Here is a 26,909-nt window from a genome sequence, read left to right as displayed (position 1 = left end):
CACTAAGAGAGGTGATAAAGGTTGGCAGCCATGTTTGTGGATTGTCCTATATTTTTTCCAGATTTTTTTAGTTTTGCTTCATGTATTTTGAAGCTATATTATTAGGGCAATCTTCCCCACACCTCTGTTCCCAGGGCTTCCCCTTCCTCTAGGTGGACAGTTAGGGCTTTCATCTCTACCCTGGCATTCACTTTCTACAACTAGGTTTGCCCTTTGGTCCAAGTTGTGATAGGTTATAAAAAAGGCAATGGGGATCTTTCTAAAGCTCTTCAGAACATTAGTCCTCTGCCCAAAGAAGAGATTCTTCTCCCTTAGAGTCTGAGGGGCCTGCTACTGCAAGGTTGCAGCTTTGGTACTGGGATTTACTTTGGAACAGGACTGCATGACAAAGAAACGAGAGGCTTTCTCTGTCCCACAGGAGCCCCCCAACTCCTTTTCAATCTTCATGTCATGTTGGTATACCCACTGACCGTGCACTTGATGCCTCTTTCAAGCTCTGTGTTCTCTTAGCCATCCAGTTTATTATGGTAGCTTCAGCTGGTACTGAAATACTATTGCCTCTCAGTCCTTGGTCTGTCCTAGCCTTCTCTCAGAGCTCCAGCATCATATATTAATCTGCCAGCTGGACGTCTCTATCAGTATGTGACATGAACACTCCAGCTCTGGTCCAAGATTGATCTCACTCTCCCCCTCTGCCAGCCCATTGTGTTCCTTTTTTGCTAATCTTAGTACATGGCACCGGGGCTTCCCTAGTGGCTCAGCAGTAAAGAATCTGCCTGCAGTGCAGGAGACCGCCTGCAGTGCAGGAGCATGCATGCGTGCTAAGTCACTTCAGTTGTGTTCCACTCTTCGTGACCCTATGGACCATAGACTCCCAGGCTCCTCTGTCCATGGGATTCTCCAGGCATGAATACTGGAGTGGGTTGTCATGTCCTCCTCCAGGGGATCTTCCCATCCCAGGGATCGAACCAGCATCTCTTATATCTCCTGCATTGGCAGGTGGGTTCTTTATCACCAGCGCCACCAGGGAAGCCCCTGCAGTGCACCAAAATGGATTCAATCCCTGGCTTGGGAAGATCCCCTGGAGAAGGAAATGCCAAACCACTTCAGTATTACTGCCTGGGAAATCCCAAGGACAGAGGAGCCTGGAAGGCTAGGGCTACAGTCCATGGGGTTGCAAGAGTCAGATACCACTTAGCAACTAAACCACCACCACCATATATGGCACCAGCCTCAACTCAGCTGCTCATGCTGTTATCCTAGAAGTAATATTCTCTCCCTTTCTCTTACTTGACAGTACTTCTGTGTAATTTATAAATGTAAATATATTGTGGGAAGGTCAGAAAATATTTTGATTGTATAGTCAAGTATTTTGGAGATTGATGATCTTTAGAAAAAAAAAAGTTGGAAATCTCTCCACTGCCTGCCCCTGAATGTTTCTGTAACCCTTTATCTCATCACTGTCCAAAGCACTATTTTCCTGTCATACTGTGCTATATGTAGTTCTCTTAACTCATCTTGCATGTTTCGTGTCTTCCTGCCTTGTTTTTCATGTTACTGCCCCATATTCGTGAGGAAGATTATATTCTTGTTTAAGGATTCAAAGCTCTGCCTCCCCAAGTGAAGTTCAGTCTGTTAACACAAGGTGTAATCTTATTCCATCCCTTGTGAAAGCCCATTGCACCTTGTACCCATGTCCATCATAGCTCCTGTAACATCCCATAGCAGGGGTGTGTTCATATACAGGCATACCTTTGAGATACTACAGGTTTGTTTCCAGACCACTGCAATAAAACAAATATTGCAATAAAATGAGTCACATGAATTTTTTGGTTTCCCAGTGCATATAAAAGTTACACCGACATTATACTGTAGTCTATTAAGTGTGCAATAACATGTCTGAAAAAACAATGTACATACCTTAATTAAAAAATACTCTTGCTAGAGAAGGCTAACCACCATCTGGACAGTGGAGGGTCCCCACAAACCTTCAATTTGTGAAAAAACATGGTATCTCTGAAGCACAATAAAGCAAAGTGCTGTAAAACAACGCATACCTATGCAAGTCTCTTTACTGGAGTATGAGCTCCTTGAGAGCAGGCACTCTCTTTATTTCCTCAGCAATTAGGACAGGTCTAGACACTGTGTTAACTCAGCAGTCAGTGGTCTTTTATCCATGAACTGAGAAGTTAATACACTAGCAGGACTGCTCTAGGTTTTTCTCTCCCAAAGGATAGTATCAAGCAAGACAGAGTCAGGTTTCCAGTGCCAGCTAAAGATTGTCACTTGTTCTTTGCCTCTATAAGGATTAGGTCACTAGCCACTGTAGTCACTGACCTTCAGCATACCCTGAAAGGAGTTGAGGGCAGAGATCAGGAATGAGACAGTCTGTGCTCTGGAGAAAACTGGTAGAGCAGACCTTCAGATAGGTATTTTCAGGAGAAAATGTTCTGAACCCAATTTCTTGTATCTTCTCATATCTAGAAAAGCACTAAGATCGTTAACAGAGACATCTGCCTCTTGTGACTAGCAGCAATCTTCTACCGAGATGTGTGCTTGATTGCATGTACCCCCTTCACCAAAATCACATATATATTGACCTCCCCTTTCCTTGTCAGAGCAGTTCCTAAGAGCTATCTGAAATGTTGTCTCCCAAGCTATAGTTCTCATTTTGCCCTAAATAAAACTTAACTCACAAATCTCAGTTGTACATTTTTTTCAGTTGACACCAGTGAAGCTTTTTCTAGTCAACTTTCAAAAGCGCTCTATTGGAAGAATTAGTTCCCACATATCTTTTCCAGATGTTCTATCCTGATCATCGCAGATTGTTGTTACAGGGATCCGTGTCATTCGAAGATGTGGCTGTGGATTTTACCCGACAGGAGTGGCACACACTGGATCTTGCCCAGAGGACCATGCACAGGGATGTGATGCTGGAGAACTACAGCAACCTGGCATCTGTGGGTGAGGATATTGTCCACCTAACTCCTGGTAGCATGTTTTTCCTTTCTTGGTTGCTATAACCTGGGCAGCCTTTGTAGAGTTCAGTGATACTTCAGTTCTAGATTCAAGGGGTCATAGATAATTTATCAGTTTGGAGCACCAGGAAGAGTGTGTGTGTTCTCACTTCCCCCAGTGAAAGGTTTCAGTGCGTAGCCTTCCTTGTGCAGTTCATGAAGATGCACCTTTCTCCTCCATCAGAGGCCCTAAAGCTCAGGCAACCTGGCCCACGTCCTGTGCCATTTCCCATTAACAGGCCTCTGCGTGGCCAAACCAGAGATGATCTTCAAGTTGGAGCGAGGGGAAGAACTGTGGATATTAGAGGAGGAATCCTCAGACAATGGTTACACAGGTGAGTGAGCAACAACTCAACATATGAAAAGTAGGAGAAATAAGACTTCAGGAATTCAAATCAAAGGTTATGTTTGGCTAGTATTTTTCAGGAATCTCTTTTCAGAGGCCCTTGCTCTTTGAAAATGACTAGAGGACAGAAGGTCTATATGCTTTAGATACCTAAATCCTACGTCCCCACATCATGCTCACACTTAAGTGCTCTCTCCTATTTTATCTTGATTTTTGTAGTTATTTACCACTCTTGTCTTTCCCTGCCTGCCTCAGCTTAGATATTTATTCTTAGCTAGTCTGTTTCTCTTTAGTATTCTCAATTGTCTTCCTTCCCTCCATTGTCTTGGATGCCTTCTGTTGTCAAGCACTCATTCATACATTCATTTAGTCATCTACCAAATCTTAAATGAGGGTCAACTATATGCTGGTCACCTTCTAGGTGGGGGGGTCCAATAGTGAATAAAGTAATATCTCTCTTCTCTTGGAGCTTGCAGTCTAATGAGGAAAAGAGACCAGAAACAAATGAATACATGATGTTTGGTGGAAAAAAGAAAATCCGTTCAAGATAAGAAGAGTAGACAGTGATGGTTTGTGCTTTTGGAGAATGTGGTCAGGGAAGACTCTTTGGGGAAGTTAACATTAGTACACCAACACCAGTGAAGTGAGACAGAGGCATGTAGATTTTAGTAGTATTCTAAGCAGAGAGAACAGATAGTGCCAAGCCTAGTCTGAGGGATATATACCTCAGGGGTATATAGCAAAGATGCTGGTGTGGATCAAGGTTGGGTAGTGAGAGTGCTAGGAAGTGATATCTGACAGTTCAGTTCAGTCGCTCAGTCATGTCCAACTCTTTGCGACCCCATAAACTGCAGCACACCAGGCCTTCCTGTCCATCACCATCTCCCGGAGTTCACTCAAACCCATGTCCGTTGAGTCAATGACGCCATCCAACTATCTCATCCTCTGTCATCCCCTTCTCCCCCTGCCCTCAACCTTTCCCAGCATCAGGGTCTTTTCCAGTGAGTCAGCTGTTTGCATCAGGTGGCCAAAGTATTGGAGTTTCAGCTTCAAAATCAGTCCTACCAATGAACACCCAGGACTGATCTCCTTTAGGATGGCCTGGTTGGATCTCCTTGCAGTCCAAGGGACTCTCAAGAGTCTTCTCCAATACCACAGTTCAAAAGCATCAACTCTTCAGTGCTCAGCTTTCTTTATAGTTCAAATTCTCACATCCATACATGATCACTGAAAAAACCATAGCCTTGACTAGATGGACCTTTGTTGGCAAAGTAATGTCTCTGCTTTTTAATATGCTGCCTAGGTTGGTCATAACTTTCCTTCCAAGGTGTAAGCATCTTATTAATTTCATGGCTGCAGTCACCATCTGCAGTAATTTTGGAGCCCAGAAAAATAAAGTCAGCCACTGTTTCCACTGTTTTCCCATCTATTTGCCATGAAGTGGTGGGACCAGATGCCATGATCTTCATTTTCTGAATGTTGAGCTTTAAGCCAACTTTTTCACTCTCCACTTTCACTTTCATCAAGAGGCTCTTTAGTTCTTCTTCACTTTCTGCCATAAGGGTGGTGTCATCTGCATATCTGAGGTTATTGATATTTCTCCTGGCAATCTTGATTCCAGCTTGTGCTTCTTCCAGCCCAGCGTTTCTCATGATGTACTCTGCATATAAGTTAAATAAGCAGGGTGACAATATACAGCCTTGCCGTACTCCTTTTCCTATTTGGAACCAGTCTGTTGTTCCATGTCCAGTTCTAACCGTTGCTTCCTGACCTGCATACAGATTTCTCAAGAGGCAGGTCAAGTGGTCTGGTATTCCCATCTCTTTCAGAATTTTCCACAAATCTGAGAGTTAGCTGGGGACTAAATTATGTAGAGTTTTTATAGGCTTTGTTAAGCTTTATACTGTGACAAGGGAAAGCCTATGTTGGGTTTTGAGTGAGAGTGATATGATCTGATTTATTTTTAAAGGCTCTTTTTCACTGCCAGGTGCCAACAGTTCTGTTTGGGGTAATTCCCTCAGGCATGATAATGACCTTCAGCATCGGAAAATTCAAACTTTGGATCAAACTGTCAAATATCAGAAAGCCTTCTACAAGAGAATGAGCTTTGTTGGACACAAAAGAACACACACAGGAGAAAGAAACTTTGAATGTAATGAATGTGGGAAAACTTACTGCAGGAAATCAAACCTTATTGAACATCTGAGAATACACACAGGGGAGAGACCCTATAAATGTGGTGAATGTGCAAAAACCTTTAGTGCAAGATCATACCTCATTGCTCATCAGAAAACTCACACAGGAGAGAAGCCCTTTGAATGTGATGAATGTGGAAAATCTTTTGGCAGGAAGTCACAACTCATTCTACATCAGAGAACACACACAGGAGAGAGACCCTATGAATGTACTGAGTGTGGGAAAACCTTTTCTGAGAAGGCAACCCTCATGATTCATCAGAGAACTCACACAGGGGAGAAACCCTATGAATGCGGCGAATGTGGGAAAACATTTCGTGTTAAGATATCTCTTACTCAACATGAGCGAACTCACACGGGGGAGAAACCCTATGAATGTGGTGCTTGTGGGAAAAACTTTGGTGCAAAAAAATCCCTAAACCAACATCAAAGAATTCATACAGGTGAGAAACCCTATAAATGTGGTGAATGTGGGAAATTTTTCAGATTGAAGATGACTCTGAATAATCACCAGAGAACTCATACGGGTGAAAAACCCTACCAGTGTAATGAATGTGGGAAATCTTTCAGTGTGCATTCATCTCTTGGAATACATCAGCGAATTCACACAGGAGAGAAACCTTATGAATGTAACAAATGTGGTAATGCCTTCTATGTCAAAGCACGCCTCATTGAACATCAGAGAATGCATTCAGGAGAAAAACCCTATGAATGTAGTGATTGTGGAAAAATCTTCAGTATGAAGAAATCCCTTTGTCAACACCAGAGAACTCATACAGGAGAGAAACTTTGTGAATGAAGAAATGCCTTCTCTGTGAAAGTATGCCTCATTAACACAGGAGAGACCCTTTGAATGCCAAGAATGTGGGAAAGCTTTCTGGCAGAAGGCACACCTCACAGAACATCAGAGAACTCACTTAGGCCAGCCCTTGCCGTGTACTGTGGAGAAAGCTTCTCTAAGAAGACTCCCCTCACCATTTGATCAAGCCCTTTGGGCCATCTGATTACTGGGGCACACAGAGTATACCTGTAACAATACGGCTCCTGCCTTGGTGTGAAAATTGTCCTGATCCCCTTAGGGAGTGGCTCATTGTTGTTTGCATTTCATTTGGATTTCCGTAATTAGTGGTTGAGAATCAGCTTACCTGTTGACTGGTCATTGTTATATTTCTTCTGTGCAGTGACTGTTCATATCCTTTGCTCATTGTTTTCTCATAGGCTGTCTTTTACTTCTTGGTTTAAATGTTGTTTTCCTTGTTCTTTAAAAAAAATATGAGAACATAAAAATCCCTTTTCAGTCATTTGTGTTTCAGATATCTCCTCTCAGTCTGTGACTGGTTCTTTAATTTTGTTAACTCTTTTCTTCTGCCTAGGTTTTATGTTTTTATGTTATCAGTTTCAAGGTGATAATATTCTCCTGTACTTTCCTCTAAAGTGAAGGTTTCATTTTCAACATTGAAAATTTTAATCTACCCTAAGTTTTTTCTGTATAATATGAAGTCTCCAATATATAATGCTATATTTTAAAAACTTTACATCAGTAGTATTACACTATTTTTGTTTATGCAGCTTGCTTTTTTTCATGAAATGTTACCTTTCCAAGATCTATCCATGTTGGTAAATATAGCTCTGGTTTATTTATTTATCTCTCCATTCCCCTAGTGAAAGGCATTTGTATCATTTCTGTGTTTAGTATTTAAATCTAGAAATGGCAATGATGGGTCATAGGGTGTAGGCAGTATGCCAGTTATTAATCTATTGTGCCCCAGTTCCAAACCTGCCCTTCTATACTGGGACTTTGTGATGCTGGGGCCATGACTCTATAGAACACATTCCTGTCTTGCCAGCTGCTATTCGCTGTTGGGTCTTGCCAATAAGAGATATGAAATATAAATGTTGAGCCTATGAAAGGAAGAAGGGACTTGCTCTTTTTTTTATTTCAATTCCAGTTGGCTCCCTGTTTATCTGAGTATCAGCCCAGCATTGCTTCTTCACTTGGGCAGCAGCACATCCTCATGGTAGCAGCAGTTTAATCCAGTTTGCACTTTCCCAGTACTAACAGCTCTATGGTACTGCATCCCCTCAGAGACACTTGCAACATCTGGGTAGTGCCACCTCCTTAGAACTATGAATCTCAGTCACATGTGACCCCACTTACAACCTTCTATTTTTAGTAATTCCAACTTCTTCCCTTTTTACCCTAGCCCCACTGCTTTCTGCAGTTGCTGAGTCCATAAGAATTTTAATGTTCTTTTTGCTTTTAAGTTATGTGGTTAGTAACTTCATAACTAGTTAAAATTTTTTTGTAATAAATTTTCTCTATTAAAATAACTGGTATGGCTTCTGTCTCCTAGCTGGGTTCTGATTGACATAGAAGTTTTTCAACTTGACTAAATATTAAAGTTTTTAAAAATTGTACCATTTTACACTCTCATGAGCAGTTTGAGAAAAAGTTTACATTTTCCCACATATTCACTAGAACTTATCTGTTATTTTTTTTTTATAAATTATTGCCTATCTGAAACGTGTAAAATGGCTTTAAGCCCTTCCATCCTTGAATGTGTTTGTCTTTTTATTTAACTCATTTAAAATCTATTAAATTTTAAGTAGTATTTTATGGTTTTCTCTAAGAAATTGTCTTTGAAAGTTCATCTTTTAATAGAAAATTTGCTCATATATATATATATATATATACACATATATTTTAAAATATAATGATGTATTATGGGGTATATATATATATATGTAATATATGTATCTATCTATATGTTAAGTGTGTGTGTATACACGTGTGCATGTCTCCCCAGAAAACACTTTTGTTTTATATATTTATTTTATTTTACCTACATATTTACCACTTTGGTTGCTCTTTATTGTTTCCCACATTTCGTTCATGATCATTTTCTTCTTTATGTGAAAAATATCCTTTAGAGTTTTCTTTAGTGGAGGTCTATCAATGATAAATCTCTCAACCTTGTGAATGTTTCCCCTTGTACTTTTTTGATAAGCAGAAACAAATCCTTTTCTTTTAGTACTGGGTAGCACTGTGCCATAATAAATATTGATGCTAAATTACATAATTTTTTTGCTTTTTCCCCTGAGTGTTCCATAAGGATTACGACAACCCAGGGTATTTGAATTAATTGTTAGATGCCCTCCAATACAGCATACACTTGAATATACATATTACACTTTTCTCACTTTGTATATAGCATGCCCTCACCCTTGTTTTGGAGAAGGCAGTGGCACCCCACCCCAGTACTCTTGCCTGGAAAATCCTATGGATGGAGGAGCCTGGTAGACTGCAGTCCATGGGGTCCCTAAAAGTCGGACACAACCGAGCAATTTCACTTTGACTTTCACTTTCATGCATTGGAGAAGGAAATGGCAACCCACTCCAGTGTTCTTGCCTGGAGAATCTCAGGGACGGGGGAGCCTGGTGGGCTGTCGTCTATGGGGTCGCACAGAGTCGGACACGACTGAAGCGACTTAGCAGCAGCAGCAGCAGCAGCACCCTTGTTTACTAAGCATTACGTTTATCAAAATGCCATCTCCTCACTTCTTCCAATCTTCAGCTCATCCATTAAAAATTAAATCTGATGTTTTAAAATGATTATTATTATGGAAAATGTCAAACATAAAAAAAGTAATCTCTGGTGACAGAAAGCAGATCAGTGGTTGCCTCTGGGGTAGGAATTAACTCCTAAGAGGTAGGAGGGAACTTCCCCGGGCGTGGTGGAACTATTCTGTATCTTGACTGAGTGTGTGTTAATGAGAATACACAAGAGTCATCAAATGATTAAATTTAAGATTTGTGAATTTTATTGTATGTAAATTATCTCTCAATTAAAAATTTAAAGCACAACAATAAAAAATTTCCCATTTCCATATCAGGAGTCAGATGAAGGCTGCCTGGGAGAAAAACCAAGAATCTTGACCACTAGATCAGATGAAAGACACTGGCAGTGGGACACTTCATTCTTTCAAGGCTTTAGAAATGGTTTTGCTCCATGAAAATGACCTTTACTAAGGCTCCATGGTGGGTTGTGCTGGCCCTCCATTAGCTACCGTCACTTATGTGATAACCCTACTGGCCAACACTAATATGTATGTGGCTCCTGATAGCCTAAGCACAGTCTCTCCTCATACTCCATTAGCTACCATGATGTAGTTTTTACCCCCATGACATGTCTGCACAGTGTCTACTAACACTTCATTAGTTTATAGCAGTTCTTATCTCTGACACTAGTCAAGAGCACAATGTCTGCTAACCTACCATTAGCTCACAGTAGCTTGTCTTCTTCCACTTTTTGTTCCAGCAGAATCTTCTCACTCCCTTTAGCTCATATCATCATGTCTTGCCACCTCTTTTAGCTGCCATTACAATTTTTGCTGACCCCCATTTGCTCACAGCTTACCATCTTTTCACTCCTTTTTTGCTTACAGCTTAGTGACTCATGATCTACTATCACATCTTTTTGCCCTCCTTTAGACTCAGCATGGTGGCTACTAACCTCCCTTCCATTGGCTCACAGCAGTGTATCTTATAACCTCCTTTAGACCTATTGCAGTGGCTGTTGTCTCCATGTTGGTTTTCACCGTTTTGTCTGTTCGTTCCCCATCAGCCACCGTTCAGTTCAGTTCAGTTCAGTTCAGTCGCTCAGTCGTGTCTGACTCTTTGCAACCCCATGAATCGCAGCACGCCAGGCCTCCCTTTCCATCACCAACTCCCGGAGTTCACTCAGACTCATGTCCATCGAGTCAGTGATGCCATCCAGCCATCTCATCCTCTGTCATCCCCTTCTCCTTCTGCCCCCAATCCCTCCCAGCATCAGAGTCTTTTCCAATGAGTCAACTCTTCTCATGAGGTGGCCAAAGTACTGGAGTTTTGGCTTTAGCATCATTCCTTCCAAAGAAATCCGAGGGCTGATCTCCTTCAGAATGGACTGGTTGGATTTCCTTGCAGTCCAAGGGACTCGAAAGAGTCTTCTCCAACACCACAGTTCAAAAGCATCAATTCTTCGGCGCTCATCCTTCTTCACAGCCGCCATACAGTATATTTAACCCAATGAGTTCTAATTGACATGTCTGCTCACCCTACATTAGATCTCCTCATTATATCTGCTGATTTTTAAAATTAGCCATCAGTACAGTGTCTTGGGGGCTTCCCTCGTGGCTCAGATGGTAAAGAATCTGCCTGCAATGCAGGAGACCCAGGTTCGATCCCTGGGACGAGACGATCCCCTGGAGAAGGGAACGACTACCCACTCCAGTATTCTTGCCTGGAGAATTCCATGGACAGAGGAGCCTGGTGGGCTACAATCAATGGGGTTGAAATGAGTTTGGCATGACTTTTTGACTAACACTTTTACTTCACTTTCACAGTGTTTTTGACCACATCAACCCACAATGCAGCATATTTATCTGCTGTTTCCTAATTAGTGACCAATAGACTTTGATCCTCTTGAGCCCCAGCACAATTTCTGTAGAACTTGACCTTGTCACTCTATCTTCTGATCCCCCATTTACCAAGTTCCAAGTTCTTTACCTAAAGACCCCTAAATAGCCCTGATCATCAGTGTATCTGCTGATCACACATTAGTCTTCTGATTTGTAGACACCCATCATGACCAAGATAATCACAATGGTGTGATCACTCACCTAGAGCCAGACATCCTGGAATGTGAAGTCAAGTGGGCCTTAGAAAGCATCACTACAAGCAAAGCTAGTGGAGGTGATGGAATTCCAGTTGAGCTATTTCAAATCCTGAAAGATGATGCTGTGAAAGTGCTGCACTCAATATACCAGCAAATTTGGAAAACTCAGCAGTGGCCACAGGACTGGAAAAGGTGGGTTTTCATTCCAATCCCAAAGAAAGGCAATGCCAAAGAATGCTCAAAATACCACACAATTGCACTCATCTCACACACTAGTAAAGTAATGCTCAAAATTCTCCAAGCCAGGCTTCAGCAATATGTGAACCGTGAACTTCCAGATGTTCAAGCTGGTTTTAGAAAAGTCAGAGGAACCAGAGATCAAATTGCCAACATCCACTGGATCATCGAAAAAGCAAGAGAGTTCCAGAAAAACATTTATTTCTGCTTTATTGACTATGTCAAAGCCTTTGACTGTGTGGATCACAATAAACTGTGGAAAATTCTGAAAGAGATGGGAATACCAGACCACCTGACCTGCCTCTTGAGAAATCTGTATGCAGGTCAGGAAGCAACAGTTAGAACTGGACATGGAACAACAGACTGGTTCCATATAGGAAAAGGAGTACGTCAAGGCTGTATATTGTCACCCTGCTTATTTAACTTATATGCAGAGTACATCATGAGAAATGCTGTGCTGGAGGAAGCACAAGCTGGAATCAAGATTGCTGGGAGAAATAACCTCAGATATGCAGATGACACCACCCTTATGGCAGAAAGTGAAGAGGAACTAAAAAGCCTCTTGATGAAAGTGAAAGAGGAGAGTGAAAAAGTTCGATTAAAGCTCAACATTCAGAAAACTAAGACCATGGCATCTGGTCCCATCACTTCATGGGAAATAGATGGGGAAACAGTGGAAACAGTGTCAGACTTTATTTTTCTGGGCTCCAAAATCACTGCAGATGGTGATTGCAGCCATGAAATTAAAAGACGCTTACTCCTTGGAAGGAAAGTTATGACCAACCTAGATAGCATATTCAAAAGCAGAGACATTACTTTGCCAACAAAGGTTCATCTAGTCAAGGCTATGGTTTTTCCAGTGGTCATGTATGGATGTGAGAGTTGGACTGTGAAGAAAGCTGAGCGCCGAAGAATTGATGCTTTTGAACTGTGGTGTTGGAGAAGACTCTTGAGAGTCCCTTGGACTGCAAGGAGATCCAACCAGTCCATTCTAAAGGAGATCAGCCCTGGGTGTTCTTTGGAAGGACTGATGCTAAAGATGAAACTCCAGTACTTTGGCCATCTCATGTGAAGAGTTGTCTCATTGGAAAAGACTCTGATGCTGGGAGGGATTGGGGGCAGAAGGAGAAGGGGACGACAGAGGATGAGATGGCTGGATGGCATCACCAACTCCGTGGATGTGAGTTTGAGTGAACTCCGGAAGTTGGTGATGGACAGGGAGGCCTGGCGTGCTCCAATTCGTGGGGTCGCAAAGAGTCGGATGTGACTGAGTGACTGAACTGAACTGAATATAGAGTATGACCTCCTTGAGGACCCATTACCATGTTTTTTGTTCTTACAGTAGCCAAATCCCTGTGTCTGCTGAGTTCTCCCCCACCTTTAACTGCAAGTATTGTGTCTATGGGGCTTCCCAGGTGGCTCAGTGGTAAAGAATCCACCTGCCAGTGCAGGAGACATGAGTTTGATCCCTGGGTGAGGAAGATCCCCTGGAGAAGGAAATGGCAACCAACTCCAGTATTCTTGCCTGGAAAATCCCATGGACAGAGGAGTCTGGAGAGCTTCAACATGGAGTTGCATGTACTGAACTTGACATGACTTAGCGACTGAGCAGCCACAGCAGCATTGTGTCTTTGATCCATTGAGGCCATAGAGTTTGCTGGCCCCACATTAGCTCCCATCAGTGTCTGTTGATCTTCAATTAGGCAGCAGTACATTTTCTTCAATATGTATGAAGTTCCCGCAATATACTTGCTGATCCCCAATTAGCCATAAGATCAGAGACTAACCTCCAGGAGCTTCCAGCACAGTATCTGCTGATTCCACACTAGTCTCACCATTCTGACCATCCATTAGCAATGAGTACAATGTCTCTGACCTTCATAAGTCACAATCACAATGTTGCTGATCCTGCATTAACCATCATCACTGTGCCAGTTGATTCCCCATTAGCCATTAATACAGTATCTGAATGCAATGATGCCCCAGTTCAGTGCATGCTGACCACACGTTACAGCCCATCTCCATATTTGCTAATACTGGCCTCAACACTGGGACAGATGATTACCAGGCACTAATTTAGAGTCTTTGCCTCATGTTTTTTCACAGTATCTGCTGCTCATCCTGTATTAATGTGTCGTCACTGTGTCTGCTAATCTTGGTCACGAGTAGAGAGTGTGTCTTTGAGTCCTCATAAGAAATCTGATTAGTGTCTGCTGATCTCATATTAGTACTTTATCATCCTGCTGATTAGCCATTAGCCACCACTAAAGTGATTTGTGTCTCCGTCTAAGCATCAACCCATTTGCTACCGTCAATCCTGTGGATGCCAGTTCTTCATCCTCTAATACAGTGTATTATCCTCATGAGCCCCAGCATAATACCTGGGCCTCATTAGAGCCTTCCCTACCATTAGACCATTCGTGGTTTCTGATGATCTATTAGTCACCAGTACAGTGTCTGACTCCCATGAGCTCCCATAATGATATCTGCTGGTGCTGTATTAGCTCCCATGACTGTGTCTGTTGAATCCCCACTAGTCATTAATATACTGTATTTGACTTCTGTGATTACTCCCCACAGTTTCTGATGACCTTATGTTAGGACCAGTAATCATTTCCTGATTTCTGTAAATTGGTTTGTTGACTGTTTCAATCCCTGTAACTGTTCCTTGGACTCTGGTGGTTCCCTGGTCCTGCAGACTGCTTTTTAAATTTTTTTTATCCCTTGATGTTATTGGCCTGATCCTCAGGGTTTAGTCCCTGTTGCTCTGGCTCTTTTGTTGCCCCTCTGACAGTCTTCCAAATACAAGGACTGTTTTGTGGTCTCTTTAGATATTTGATGATGCCCCCCACCTATTTCTCAGGTCCAGAACTATCCCCTCGCCTGGCTAGCTGTTTCCTTGTTTCTCTGGCTGTGCTCTCAGCTTGAGATTGTTCTCTTATATGTCTTGCTGTCTCCTAGATATTTCTAGTTGTTGTATGACATTTAGGGGTATTTTCTCTTTCCATTTGACTGTTCTGGAGTGTCTCTGGCTGTCCTCTAATTACAGGGACTGTTTTCTGGTTCTTTGGCCATTTGATAGTTTCTCTGACTGGTCACATCGCTGCTGTGACTGTTTACTGGTCTCTATGGCTGTTTTCTAGTGTCTGGGGATTTTTCCTCAGCCCTGACCTATTGTCTGGAACCAGAGACTGCCTCTTCTAGCAGTTCCCTAGTACATGAAATAGATTACTTTACCTTCCCTGATCTTACCTCAATTCTAGGCTTGTTCACACTTCCTATTGCCTATTTTCTGTTTTTTCCAATTATTTCTCAGCACCAAGGACTGTTGTATACACTGGATGTGAAAGTGTTAGTCACATAGTCTTGTCTGATTCTTTGTCAGTCCATGGCCCCATGGACTGTAGACAACTAGACTCCTCTGTCCATGGAATTCTCCAGGCAAGAATACTGGAATGGGTTGCCATTCCCTTCTCCAGGGCATCTTCCCAACCCAGGGGTTGAACCTGGGTCTCCCGCGTTGGAGGCAGATTCTTTGCTATCTGGGACTTAAACAACAAGTGGTAGTTGCAGGCTCCAGAGGGAGCACCTTCCTTTCAGTAGATCCTTTTAGCTATAGCTGCCCTGGAGAAGCAGACCCTACAGAGAAGCTTAGTTCAGAGTCCTGATGTGAGTCACTATGTTTCTTCTCATTACCTTTCTAGAAAATCCATTAAGGTAAATAAAGTGAGTTATCCCTCACCCCCACATTCATGTGTCTGTTTGAATCTCTGATTGGAAAAGACTCTGATGGCTGAGAAGAAGCACGAAGAGGGTGGCAGTCCTGTGTGGTGTGTAGCATGGGGTCCAGCTCCATGCGAAGCCCGGGGGCTGGCCCGTCCTTCACCCAAGTCTCAGTTCAGTTCAGTTCAGTCGCTCAGTAGTGTCCGACTCTTTGTGACCCCATGAATCACAGCACGCCAGGCCTCCCTGTCCATCACCAACTTCCGGAGTTCACTCAAACTCATGTCCATCGAGTCGGTGATGCCATCCCGCCATCTCATCCTCTGTTGTCCCCTTCTCCTCCTGTCCCCAATCCCTCCCAGCATCAGAGTCTTTTCCAATGAGTCAACTCTTCACATGAGATGGCCAAAGTACTGGAGTTTCAGCTTCAGCATCAGTCCTTCCAAAGAACATCCAGGGCTGATCTCCTTTAGGATGGACAGGTTGGATCTCCTTGCAGTCCAAGGGACTCTCAAGAGTCTTCTCCAACACCACAGTTCAAAAGCATCAATTCTTCGGCGCTCAGCTTTCTTCACAGTCCAACTCTCACATCCATACATGACCACTGGAAAAACCATAGCCTTGACTAGACGGACCTTTGTTAGCAAAGTAATATCTCTGCTTTTCAATGTGCTATCTAGGTTGGTCATAACTTTCTTTCCAAGGAGTAAGCGTCTTTTAATTTCATGGCTGCAATCACCATCTGCAGTGATTTTGGAGCCCAGAAAAATAAAGTCTGACACTGTTTCCACTGTTTCCCCATCTATTTCCCACGAAGTGATGGGACCAGATGCCATGGTCTTAGTTTTCTGAATGTTGAACTTTAATCGAACTTTTTCACTCTCCTCTTTCACTTTCATCAAGAGGCTTTTTAGTTCCTCTTCACTTTCTGCCATAAGGGTGGTGTCATCTGCATATCTGAGGTTATTGATATTTCTCCCGGCAATCTTGATTCCAGCTTGTGCTTCCTCCAGCACAGCATTTCTCATGATGTACTCTGCATATAAGTTAAATAAGCAGGGTGACAATATACAGCCTTGACATACTCCTTTTCCTATTTGGAACCAGTCTGTTCCATGTCCAGTTCTAACTGTTGCTTCCTGACCTGCATACAGATTTCTCAAGAGGCAGGTCAGGTGGTCTGGTATTCCCATCTCTTTCAGAATTGTCCACAGTTTATTGTGATCCACACAGTCAAAGGCTTTGGCATAGTCAATAAAGCAGAAATAGATGTTTTTCTGGAACTCTCTTGCGTTTTCCATGATCCTGCGGATGTTGGCAATTTGATCTCTGGTTCCTCTGCCTTTTCTAAAACCATCTTGAACATCTTGAAGTTCACGGTTCACATATTGCTGAAGCCTGGCTCGGAGAGTTTTGAGCATTACTTTACTAGCATGTGAGATGAGTGCAATTGTGCAGTAATTTGAGCATCCTTTGGCATTGTCTTTCTTTGGGATTGGAATGAAAACCCACCTTTTCCAGTCCTGTGGCCACTGCTGAGTTTTCCAAATTTGCTGGTATATTGAGTGCAGCACTTTCACAGCATCATCTTTCAGGATTTGAAATAGCTCAACTGGAATTCCATCCCCTCCACTAGCTTTGTTCGCAGTGATGCTTTCTAAGGCTCACTTGACTTCACATTCCAGGATGTCTGGCTCTAGGTGAGTGATCACACCATCGTGAATATCTGGGTTGTGAAGCTTTTTTTTGTACAGTTCTATGTATTCTTGCCACCTCTTAGTTCTCCCTAAGATGGGCCTTGTAGTCCCTACTCAGAATCCTTCTGAGGTCCGTGATAGGGTTGGAGGATAAATCATGGGTGCATTCACCCATTGGGTATTTTTTTCAGGTCAAAACATAAAACTCTCTTAATAAGTTCCTGTGTAATATTACTAAGGGTGATTTAATTGCTAGATAGGCAGTGTAGTGTTATGATGAAGTATATTAACACTGGAGCCAAATCTATATTAAAATTTTGAGTCTTAGTGGTTTCTTAGCTGTGACACCAAAAGCACATACTATACAGTGAGTGCTTAGTCACTCAGTCCTCTCTGACTCTTTGTGACCCTGTGGACTGTTGCCGGCCAGGCTCCTCTGTCCATGGGATTCTCCAGATAAGAATATAGTGGAGTGGGCTGCCATTTCCTTTTCCAGGGGACCTTCCCAACCCAGGGATAAAATCCAGGTCTCTTGCATTGCAGGCAGATCCCTTGTGGCTCAGCTGGTAAGGAATCCACCTGCAATGCGAGAGACCTGGGTTTGATCCCTGAGTTGGGAAGATCCCCTGGAGAATGGAAAGTACCTACTCCAGAATTCTGGCCTGGAGAATTCCATGGACTGTATAGAGTTGGACACGATTGAGCAACTTTCACTTTTATTTTCACTTTCTTTACCATCTGAGCTATCAGGGAAGCCCCACATAGTACAAAACAAAGGAAATAAATTGGACTTCATCAAAATTAAAAACTTTTGTTCTGCAAATAATACTGTCAAGAAAGTAAAAGGTCAACCCACAGAAATAGGAAAAAAATATTTGTAAATCATATATCTGATAAGGGATTTATATCTAGGCATAAAGGACTCATAACCCAATAATAAAAACATAAGTAAATAATCCAACTTAAAAATGGGCAAAGGGTTTGAAGGGACATTTCTCCAAATGAGATAAACGAATGGCCTAAGCACACGAAAAGCCGTACAGCATCATTAAGCATTAGGGAAATGAAAATCAAAACCACAATGAGGTAACACTGCACAACCACTAGTATGGCTAGAATAAAAAAGAAAAACAACAAGTATTGACAAAGATGTAGAAAAATTGCACTCGTTTTACATTGCTGGTAAAATGTAAAGTGTACAGCTGTTTTGGAAGAAAGTTTGGAAGTTTCTCAAAATGGTAAACAGAGTTACCACCTGATCTAGGAATGCCATTCCTTGATATCCACCCAAGAGAAAATAAAACATATATCCATACAAAAACTTATACACAAATGTTTGTAGCAGCATTATTTATAATAGCCCCAAAGTGGAAACAACCCAAATATCCATCAGTTAATGAATGGGTGATCAAAATGTATATCCATACCATAAAATATTATTCAGTAATAAAAAGGGATGATGTACTGATATATGCTACAAAATGGAGGAATTTTGAAAACCTGTTATTTGAAAGAAACCAGTCACAAAAGACCACATATTGTATGATTCTATTTATATGAAATGTGCAGAATAGGTGAAACTATGGAGACAGAGTAGATTAGTGCTTGTCTTTGGCCAGGGTTGGGGGAGGAGGTGGGAGAAGTGGACAGTGAATGCTAATGGGCTTCTTTTGGGGATGATGAAAATATTCTAAAATTCTATTGTGATGATTGCACAACTTTGTGAATATACTAAAATTAATTGTCATATTAAATGAGTAAATTTTATTGTATGTGAATTGTATCAGTAAAGTTTAAGAAATATTATAAAAATAAAAAATATTAACTAGATCAGTATTTCTCAATTTGATTCCTTATAATATTTTTTAAAACAAAACAATTCCTGCTTATGATTTTGAGAAAGAAATCTTGCCTTTTCCTAACTGTGTGTCCTTGGGGATATCTTATTACTTCTCTATGCCTCAGTTTCTATATCTGTAAAATGGGGGTAAAAATAATGCCTAACTCATAAGGACAGTGTGAACATTAAATGACACTATATATATATTGTATTATATATATTATATATTATATATGTGCTAGGTACATAGCTCTCTATACTAGTTATTATCAGTAATAGTAATGGTAAATGTAATTTATAACAGTAGTGATAAATCTTAGTAATGACTATATTATTGCAAATAATGTTTTGTTAGGAATGATAATTTACAATATTGGAAATAATATATAATACTAGTAATAATACTTTAATGCCCTCTGGCACCTTTAATGATTTTGACAAGTCTCTCTTTAATATGCTCATTTGTAATGTTTTTCTTATGATGATGCTCATATACTAATTTCTAATGTACAAATGCTCCCACTGAGAAATACCAACATTGTCAAAGACTTCAGAGGACAGCCACCCCTCCCCAAGTGATATTGTTCCTGCTTTTATTTCCAAGTAAGGTCACATTCTGAGATGGTGAGGGTTATGTATGTTTTTGGAAGACACAATACAACCCATAATAGTTCCCCATTATGCAGTCCTCACTATGGGCAAATCCCCATGTTTATAAATCTCTACTACTGACAAGAACCTGTGACAGATCCCCAAGCCCTGCATAAACAATTCCCTTGAAAAGTACCCTGTCCTTAGTGCAGCATATGTCCCTTCACAAATACCCAAATGGCAAATACTGTATTAATTTTCTATCACTGTGTAACAGATTACCACAGACTTAGCGGCCTAAAACAACACTTATTTATGGTCTTACAGTTCTGTAGGTCACAAGTCCAAGTGAGCTTGACTAGCTTCTCTACTTAATAGTCCCACAAAACTAATGTCAAAGTGTTGGCTACACTGGTCTCTTCTAGGAGGCTCTTAGGAAGACTCAATTTCAATCTTATTCATGTTATTGGCACAATTTAGTTCCTTGCAGTTGTAGTAATGAGGTTCCCATTTCTTTGTTGGCTGTCAGCCTGTGGTGGTTGCTTTGTGCTTCTAGAGGCCAACTGCATGCCTCACCATGTGGGCCTCTTTGTCTTCAAAGTCAATTAGGATGTGCCAACTGCTTCCCATGCTTACAATTTCTCCAGCGTCTGTGTCACCAGCAGGAGAAAACTCTGCATTTCTGAAGGGCTAATGTACTTAATTCGGAGAAGGCAATGGCACCCCACTCCAGTACTCTTGCCTGGAAAATCCCATGGACGGAGGAGCCTGGTAGGCTGCAGTCCATGGGGTCGCTAAGAGTCGGACACGACTGAGCGACTTCACTTTCACTTTTCACTTTCCTGCATTGGAGAAGGAAATGGCAACCCACCCCAGTGTTCTTGCCTGGAGAATCCCAGGGATGGGGGAACCTGGTGGGCTGCCGTCTACGGGGTCACACAGAGTAGGACACGACTGAAGTGACTTGGCAGCAGCAGCAATGTACTTAATTAGATTAGGCTCACCTGGATAATCTCCCTATTTTAAAGCAGACTGATTAGTACCCTTAATTACATTTGCAATTAATTTGCTATGTAATCATAATCAAGGAATTGTAACTCATCACCCCTACCGGTTGACCCACAATCAAGGGAAGATGTTTATATAAGCTGAGAGGGATATTGGAGGCCATTCTTAGAATTCTGCTTCCTGCAATCACATTGTGCTATTTTCTTTTTTTTTGAAACATAAATTTTAATTTTATCTATTAAAATTTATTTATTTATTTGGCTGCATTGGGTCTCCATTGCAGCACACGGGATCTTCCTTGTGTCATGAGGGATCTTTTATTGTGGCACATGGACTCAGTAGTTGCATCGTACACCTTCTCTAGCTGTGGTGCATGGATTATGGAGTGTGCAAGATCCTGGGCTCAGTAGTTGCGGCGAGGGGGCTTAGTCGCTCTGCAACATGTGAGGTCTTAGTTCCCTGATCAGGGAACCTGTGTCCTCTGCATTGCAAGACAGATTCTTAACCACTGGACCATGAGGAAAGACCTCCACTACCTTCTTATTCCCAAATATTCCACTGGCATTGCTCCATTGATGATCCCCATTGGCAAATCTCTCATCTCATAAATATCTGTGTGTGCTCAGTAGCTCAGTTGTGTCCGACTCTTTGTGACCCCATGGACTGTAGCCCTTCAGGCTCTTCTGTCCATAGGATCGTCCTGGCAAGAATACTGGAGTGGGTTGTCATTTCCTTCTCCACATAAATATCTACTTATTGGAAAATCTTTCATTCATAAACCTATTAGGGAAAAAAATCACTCCATTAAAAAAAAAAAAAAACCCTTAAAATATCTCCTTTCACGACCCCTCTTGACAAATCTCTTCACTGAGAAATAAAAACTGTTGACATATCGGTAGATGTCTGCCAGTGAAAAATCTTATGCATAAACATCCATTGGATTCTTTATTTATAATCCTTATTGAGAAATCTTTTTACAAATAACCTCCATAATACATACTTCATTGTTGTTTGTCCATTGAAAAATCTCTATAGTCTTAAACACCCACCTGATGGTGTAATCTATTTATGACTTTTGATGACAAATTTCCCTGTTTTTTAAACACTTGCCTATTGGCATATGTCCTATTGCCCAGCTCATTTTACAAATATACCCATCATAAATATCTCTGTTGACATATACCCCATTGACAGTATCTATTGTATATCTCTCTATTTGTATTCACCTATCAAAGTATCCCTAATTGGCAGCTCCATATTTACCAGGATTATATTCATAAAAACCTCTCCTCACAACCAGGTATAACTTCATTAATGATTACTGGTGACAAATTGCTTTATTCTTAAATACTCACCAAAGGCATGTCATTCATTGACAACCCAATTTACAAATCTGATTTGGAAATACCTGCCCACTGGAATTTTTATACATTGAAAATACCAGTTAAACGTAAATTTTCACCTACTGGAGAATGTCTTACATTAACAGCCTACATTGACATATCTCCCCTTTCTTATTAATAATATTTTCTTAATAAATACTTCTCAATCTATCCCACACTGATGAGCACTTAATAGATACAAGTTCCCCATTTATAGATACAGCCTCATTGGCATTCTTGTCTCAAACTCAGGTTACAATATTCCTCACTCATAAAAATCACACCAACTCAAATATATGTCTTACTGATGACATCCGTGGGCAAATCTCCACATTTATAAATTCCCGCCTGTCACTTCCAGCCAACATGGAGTCCCAGGGCCTGGATTTACCCTCATGCCAGGAACAAACAACAAAAACCAAAGTACATAGAAAAAAAACAACTATTTTCAAGACACTAGATATCAGGCAGTAAAGAACAGTGATCCCTGAGAAAAGGGAAATAAATTAAGTGAGTCCTATGATTTGTCCAATATACTTCCTTGAGAGACTTGCCAGGCCACTGCACAGAGAGAGGAAACTGAGGAAGAGACTGGTGAATTCCCTGAGTTGAGAAGGAACTGAGAATCTAGGGAGAAAAAGGCAGCTAGAATTTGTAGGACATACCACCACAGTGGAGAAAACTGCACTGAAAGAAGATCCAGGTGATCTGCCTAGGGTCCTCCTTGAGTATTCTCTATCAAGTACCAATCAGCACACGTGTGTGAGGAAACTGAGGCCAAGAAGAGAACCATCTGAAAGAATAAGAAGAAATGGTGTCTAATGCTCACACAGGGCTGGAAATAGTGCCTGTTCTCAATAGCTGGACAGGAAAAATAGGGTATTGTGTAGAGAATTCAGGAAGCTATTGCCTCAGTAATGGGGAATAATTAGCCCTAGGCTGAGCACTGCTCTGGGTTTCCCTTAGCTCAGTTGGTAAAGAATCCGCCTGCAATGCAGGAGACCCTGGTTTGATTCCTGGGTTGGGAAAGGTTACCCACTTCAGTATTTTGGCCTAGGGAATTCCATGGACTGTATAGTCCATGGGGTTGCAAAGAGTTGGAGATGACTAAGCGACCTTCACTTTCACTTGAGCACTGCTCCAGTTACACCTAAAAAATTATATTACCAAGATCTTCCAAGGATCAAACTGCACTGCTCTAGTTACACCTAAAAAATTATATTAGCAAGATCTTCCAAGGATCAAACTCCTTCCAACAAACTTAGCTGTGTCCCAAAACAAAACTCCAGGTGACTTCTAGAAATGCATAAATATCTAGTACCCAGCAAAATAATATTCACACCTGGCATTCAATTAAGTATTACCAGGGATGAAAAGAGTTAAGAAACTAGGAAATGTAATGAGAATAATCAAGCAATTGACCAACCCAGAACTGACACAGAGGTTAGTATTAATAGACAAGGATATTTTAAAAGTTCTTGTAAATGTATTCCACATGCTCAGAAAGTAAGTAGAGACTTGGGAAAATATTTTAAAATATCCAATTACAGGACTTCCATTTCTGGGGAAAAGGAGCAGATGTGTTTTTTTCCTATTCTTCCTGCTAAGTACAATGAAAAACTTTGAAAATGATGTTTATAAAACAAACAAAAGCTGACTCAGAAAGGTGGAGTGCAGGAGGAACCTCAGGACCCCAAAGAAAAGAGCATATTCGGAGTTTCCTGGTTGCCTAATGGTTAGGACTCGACACTTACTGCTGAGGCCTCAGTTCAATCCCTGGTTGAGGAGCTGAGATACTACAAGCTGCACTGTGTGGCAAAAAAAAAAAAAAAAAAAATAGAACACCCCCCACCACCACCACCACAACAAACAAAAAACATTGGTTTCATGGGTTTTCTTTTTGCCTTATATATCTGACAGTGGTGAAGAACCTGGCAACCTAGAAATACCAATGGGCCCAGACAAGAAAAAAGACCCTATGAAACCTGTTCTCTCTAGTAAAGGAACCAGGAAATGGGTAGCTTAACAATATGGTAAACTTTAAGAAAATAGTTGCTTTACTGCACCCCAACAGTATAGAAAAAATGTGGCCAAATTCCCACCCATGCCAACAAATGCTAAGTGAGGAGCTTGTATTTTCCCCTCAACAGACTGTAAGAGTCATTCCAAACCCCTCCTGAGGTGGTGTCAGAAAAAATTGACTGTGAAGTCAGGACTCTTGTCCCTACTGGGTGGAACAAGTCCTCCCCTATATGGTGTCAGTGGAGACCATATGGAGAGCCTAGACTTCTTTCACATGTCAGCATGAAGTCACCCCTCCCTTTTTCCCCAGGATGGTGTCATCGGAGGCCATGTGGAAAGAATAGGGAGGCACTGCTACCTCTTCCAGCCAGGGAAGTATCAGTGAAGCTCTACTTGTTTGTGGAACTTACAGCCTTGCCCAGCAGTAGCAAGGAGCCCCTACCTTCTGTTATCAACTGAAGTTGAGTGGAGAAACAAGACTTCTCCTCATAGCTGGCATTAGCAAACTGGCACCCTCCACTCCTTTTCCATCTGGAGTGGTGTCAGAAAAAGCCACCTTAGTAGGAAAGCTTAGGGAATTTCCTTGTGGTCCAGGGGTTAGGACTTGGTGCTTTCACTGCTGTGGCCTAGGTTCAATCCCTTGTCAGGGAACAAATATCCTGCAAGTCACATGGCTATATTTAAAATGGGTAACAAACTCAGTCCTACTGTATAGCACAGGGTGTGTTAAGTCACTTCAGTCATGTCCAACCCTTTGCAACCTTATGGACTGATCCTGCCAAGCTCCCCTGTCCAGGGGATTCTCCAGGCAAGAATACTTGAGTGGGTTGCCATGCCCTCCTCCAGAGGGTCCCCCCAACCCAAGGATTAAACCCACGTCTCCTGCAACTGCTTCATTGCAGGTGGATTCTTTGCTACTGAGCCGCCAGGGAAGCCCTTATAGCTCAGGGAACTCTGCTCAGTGTTGTGTGGCAGCCTGGATGGGAGGGGAGTTTGGGGGAGAATGGATACATGTATTTGTATGGCTGAGTCCCTTTGCTCTCCACCTGAAACTGTTACAACAGTTTTAGCTGGGTATTCTCCAATATAAAATAAAAAGTTTAAAAAAGCAAAATAAGAAGTTTTAAAAATGAGAAAAGAAAGAAGGCTTAAGAAAACCAGGATGTTATAATATCGAAAACGTTCATCTTTTCTTCTTTTTTTTTTGGCTGTGCAGCTTGTAGAATTTTAGTTCCCCAGCCAGGGATTAAACCTGGGCCGCAGCAGTGAGGACACAAAGTCCTATCCAATGGACTGCCAGGGAATTCCTTGAAAATGTTCATCTTTCAGTTGAAAATCACTTGTTATACCACAAACCAGGAAGATATCAAGTTGAATTAAAAAGACAGTCAATACATGTGAACACCAAGATGACAGAGTTGTTAGAGTTATCTGACAAAGACTTTAAAGTAGCCATAATAAAAATGCTTCCACTTGAAACAAATGACAAAATAGAATCACAGAAAAGAAACAGAAATACCCAGCAAAGATATAGAAGATGTAAGGTAAAAACCAAATGGAAATTTAGAACTGAAAAATAGAATGACAAAAAAAAAAAAAAAACCCTCAAAAGATGACCTCAGTGGAGAAACAGATGAAAGAAGCAGTGAATTGGAAGACAGAAGAACAGAAGTTACTCAATTCAAATAACAGAAAACAGAATTTGAAAATGAATGGATCTTCAGGGACTTGTGGGATTACAATAAAATATTCAATAGTCCTGGAGGAGAGGAGAAATAGGGCATGCCTGAAGAACTACTTAAAGAAATAATTGCTGAAGACTTCCTAAATTTGGTAAAAGACAAACCTACAGATTCAAGAAGTTGAGTAATCTGCGAGTGTGTTTATTCTTCCTTCATTTTTAAAATAAATTTTTGCTGGATATAAGATTCTTATTTGGTAAGTCTTTTCTTTTGGTACTTTGGATATGTCATCCCATTGCCTTTTAGCCTTTGTTGTTTTTGAAGAGAAGTCAGTTGTGAATGTTATTGGGGTTTTCTTCTATATGATGAGTCATTTTTATCTTGCTACTTTCAAGATTTTCTCTTTGTATTTGCCCTTCTGCATTTTTATTATGAAGTATCTTGGCATGGACCTTTTTTTTAAGATTTATTTATATATGGCTGTGCTGGGTCTTTATTACTGTGTGTGGCTTTCTCTAGTTGCTTTGAGCGGGAGCTACTCTTTTGCTGTGGCTTCTCATTGCAGCAGCTTCTCTTGTTGCAGAGCATGGGCTCTAGGCATGTGGGCTTCAGTAGTTACAGCACATGGGCTCAGTAGTTGCGGCTTGTGGGCTCTAGAGCACTGGCTTAGTAGTTGTGGTACTTGGGCTTTTAGTTGCTCCATGGCATGTGGAATCTTCCCAGACCAGGGATTGAACCATTGTCCCCATCATTGGCAGGCAGATTCTTAAACACTGGACCACCAGGAAAGCCCTGGATCTTTTAAAATTTATCCTACTTGGAGTTTGTTGAGCCCTTGGTTATGTAGACTAATGCTTTTCAACAATTTGGGAGGCTACAAATGGGTCCTGACAGGAGTACACTCTGAACTGAGCTGTGCATATCTGGTGGTAAATGCAAATGTTCATAGTACTATAAAAGGACGAGAACAGAACACATTGTATTGATTTGTACCACTGAGTTACATTCTTCAGACCAAGGAACACACTTTAAAACTGTATTAGTCTGCTTGGACTAACATAACAAAGTACCACAGATTGGGTGACAAACAACAGATTTATTTCCTTACAGTTCTGGAGACTGGGAGTCCAAGATCAAACAGCCAGTAAGGTTGGTTTCTGGTGAGACCTCTGTTTCCAGCTTATAGACGACCACCTTCTCACTGTGTCCTCACATGACATTGTCTCTGTGCATGCACACCATTGGCGTCACTTCCCCTTTTTATAAGGACATCAGTCCTATTAGATTAGGGCTCTACCTTTATGAGCGGCGAGTGGCAGCTGTGCAGTGCTGGAGTGGCAAGTGGCTGAGAGGAAATACCTGACGTCCATGGTTAGGAGCGAAGGCTGTGAGGAGATACCCCACATCCAAGGTGAGGAGCAGCAGCTGCGCTTTGCTGGAGCAGCCATGAAGAAATACCCCACGTCCAAGGTAAGAGAAACCCCAGTAAGACAGTTAGCAGTGAGAGAGGGC

General features: G+C 41.5%; 2 protein-coding genes across 3 annotated transcripts in view; one reads left to right on the top strand and one right to left on the bottom strand.

Annotated features, from left to right (window-relative positions):
* ZNF157 (zinc finger protein 157) overlaps nucleotides 1-7,886 on the top strand; it is a 34,652-nt gene extending 26,766 nt beyond the window's left edge. The window contains exons 3-5 of the mRNA XM_086387121.1: nucleotides 2,825-2,964; nucleotides 3,257-3,352; nucleotides 5,351-7,886. Coding sequence (XP_086243247.1) covers nucleotides 2,825-2,964; nucleotides 3,257-3,352; nucleotides 5,351-6,357 — 1,243 coding nt within the window. The 3' untranslated portion in view covers nucleotides 6,358-7,886. The remainder of the gene's footprint in view (nucleotides 1-2,824; nucleotides 2,965-3,256; nucleotides 3,353-5,350) is intronic.
* Nucleotides 6,426-26,909, bottom strand: part of ZNF41 (zinc finger protein 41) — a 73,071-nt gene continuing 52,587 nt past the window's right edge. Inside the window, exon 5 of one of the 2 annotated variants that reach the window (XM_086386372.1) lies at nucleotides 6,426-6,817. In XM_086386372.1, coding sequence (XP_086242498.1) covers nucleotides 6,771-6,817 — 47 coding nt within the window. In that variant the 3' untranslated portion in view covers nucleotides 6,426-6,770. The remainder of the gene's footprint in view (nucleotides 6,818-26,909) is intronic. The other variant, XM_086386373.1, reaches the window with a different exon arrangement.

This window comes from Bos grunniens, chromosome X (assembly GCF_055505025.1).
Source record: "Bos grunniens cultivar Pamir isolate PY7600 chromosome X, Bosgru_T2T1.0, whole genome shotgun sequence".
In the NCBI taxonomy this organism is placed as follows: Eukaryota; Metazoa; Chordata; class Mammalia; order Artiodactyla; family Bovidae; genus Bos; species Bos grunniens.
The sequence above is the reverse complement of the archived record's forward strand: the minus strand, read 5'-3'. Positions and strand labels throughout refer to the sequence as shown.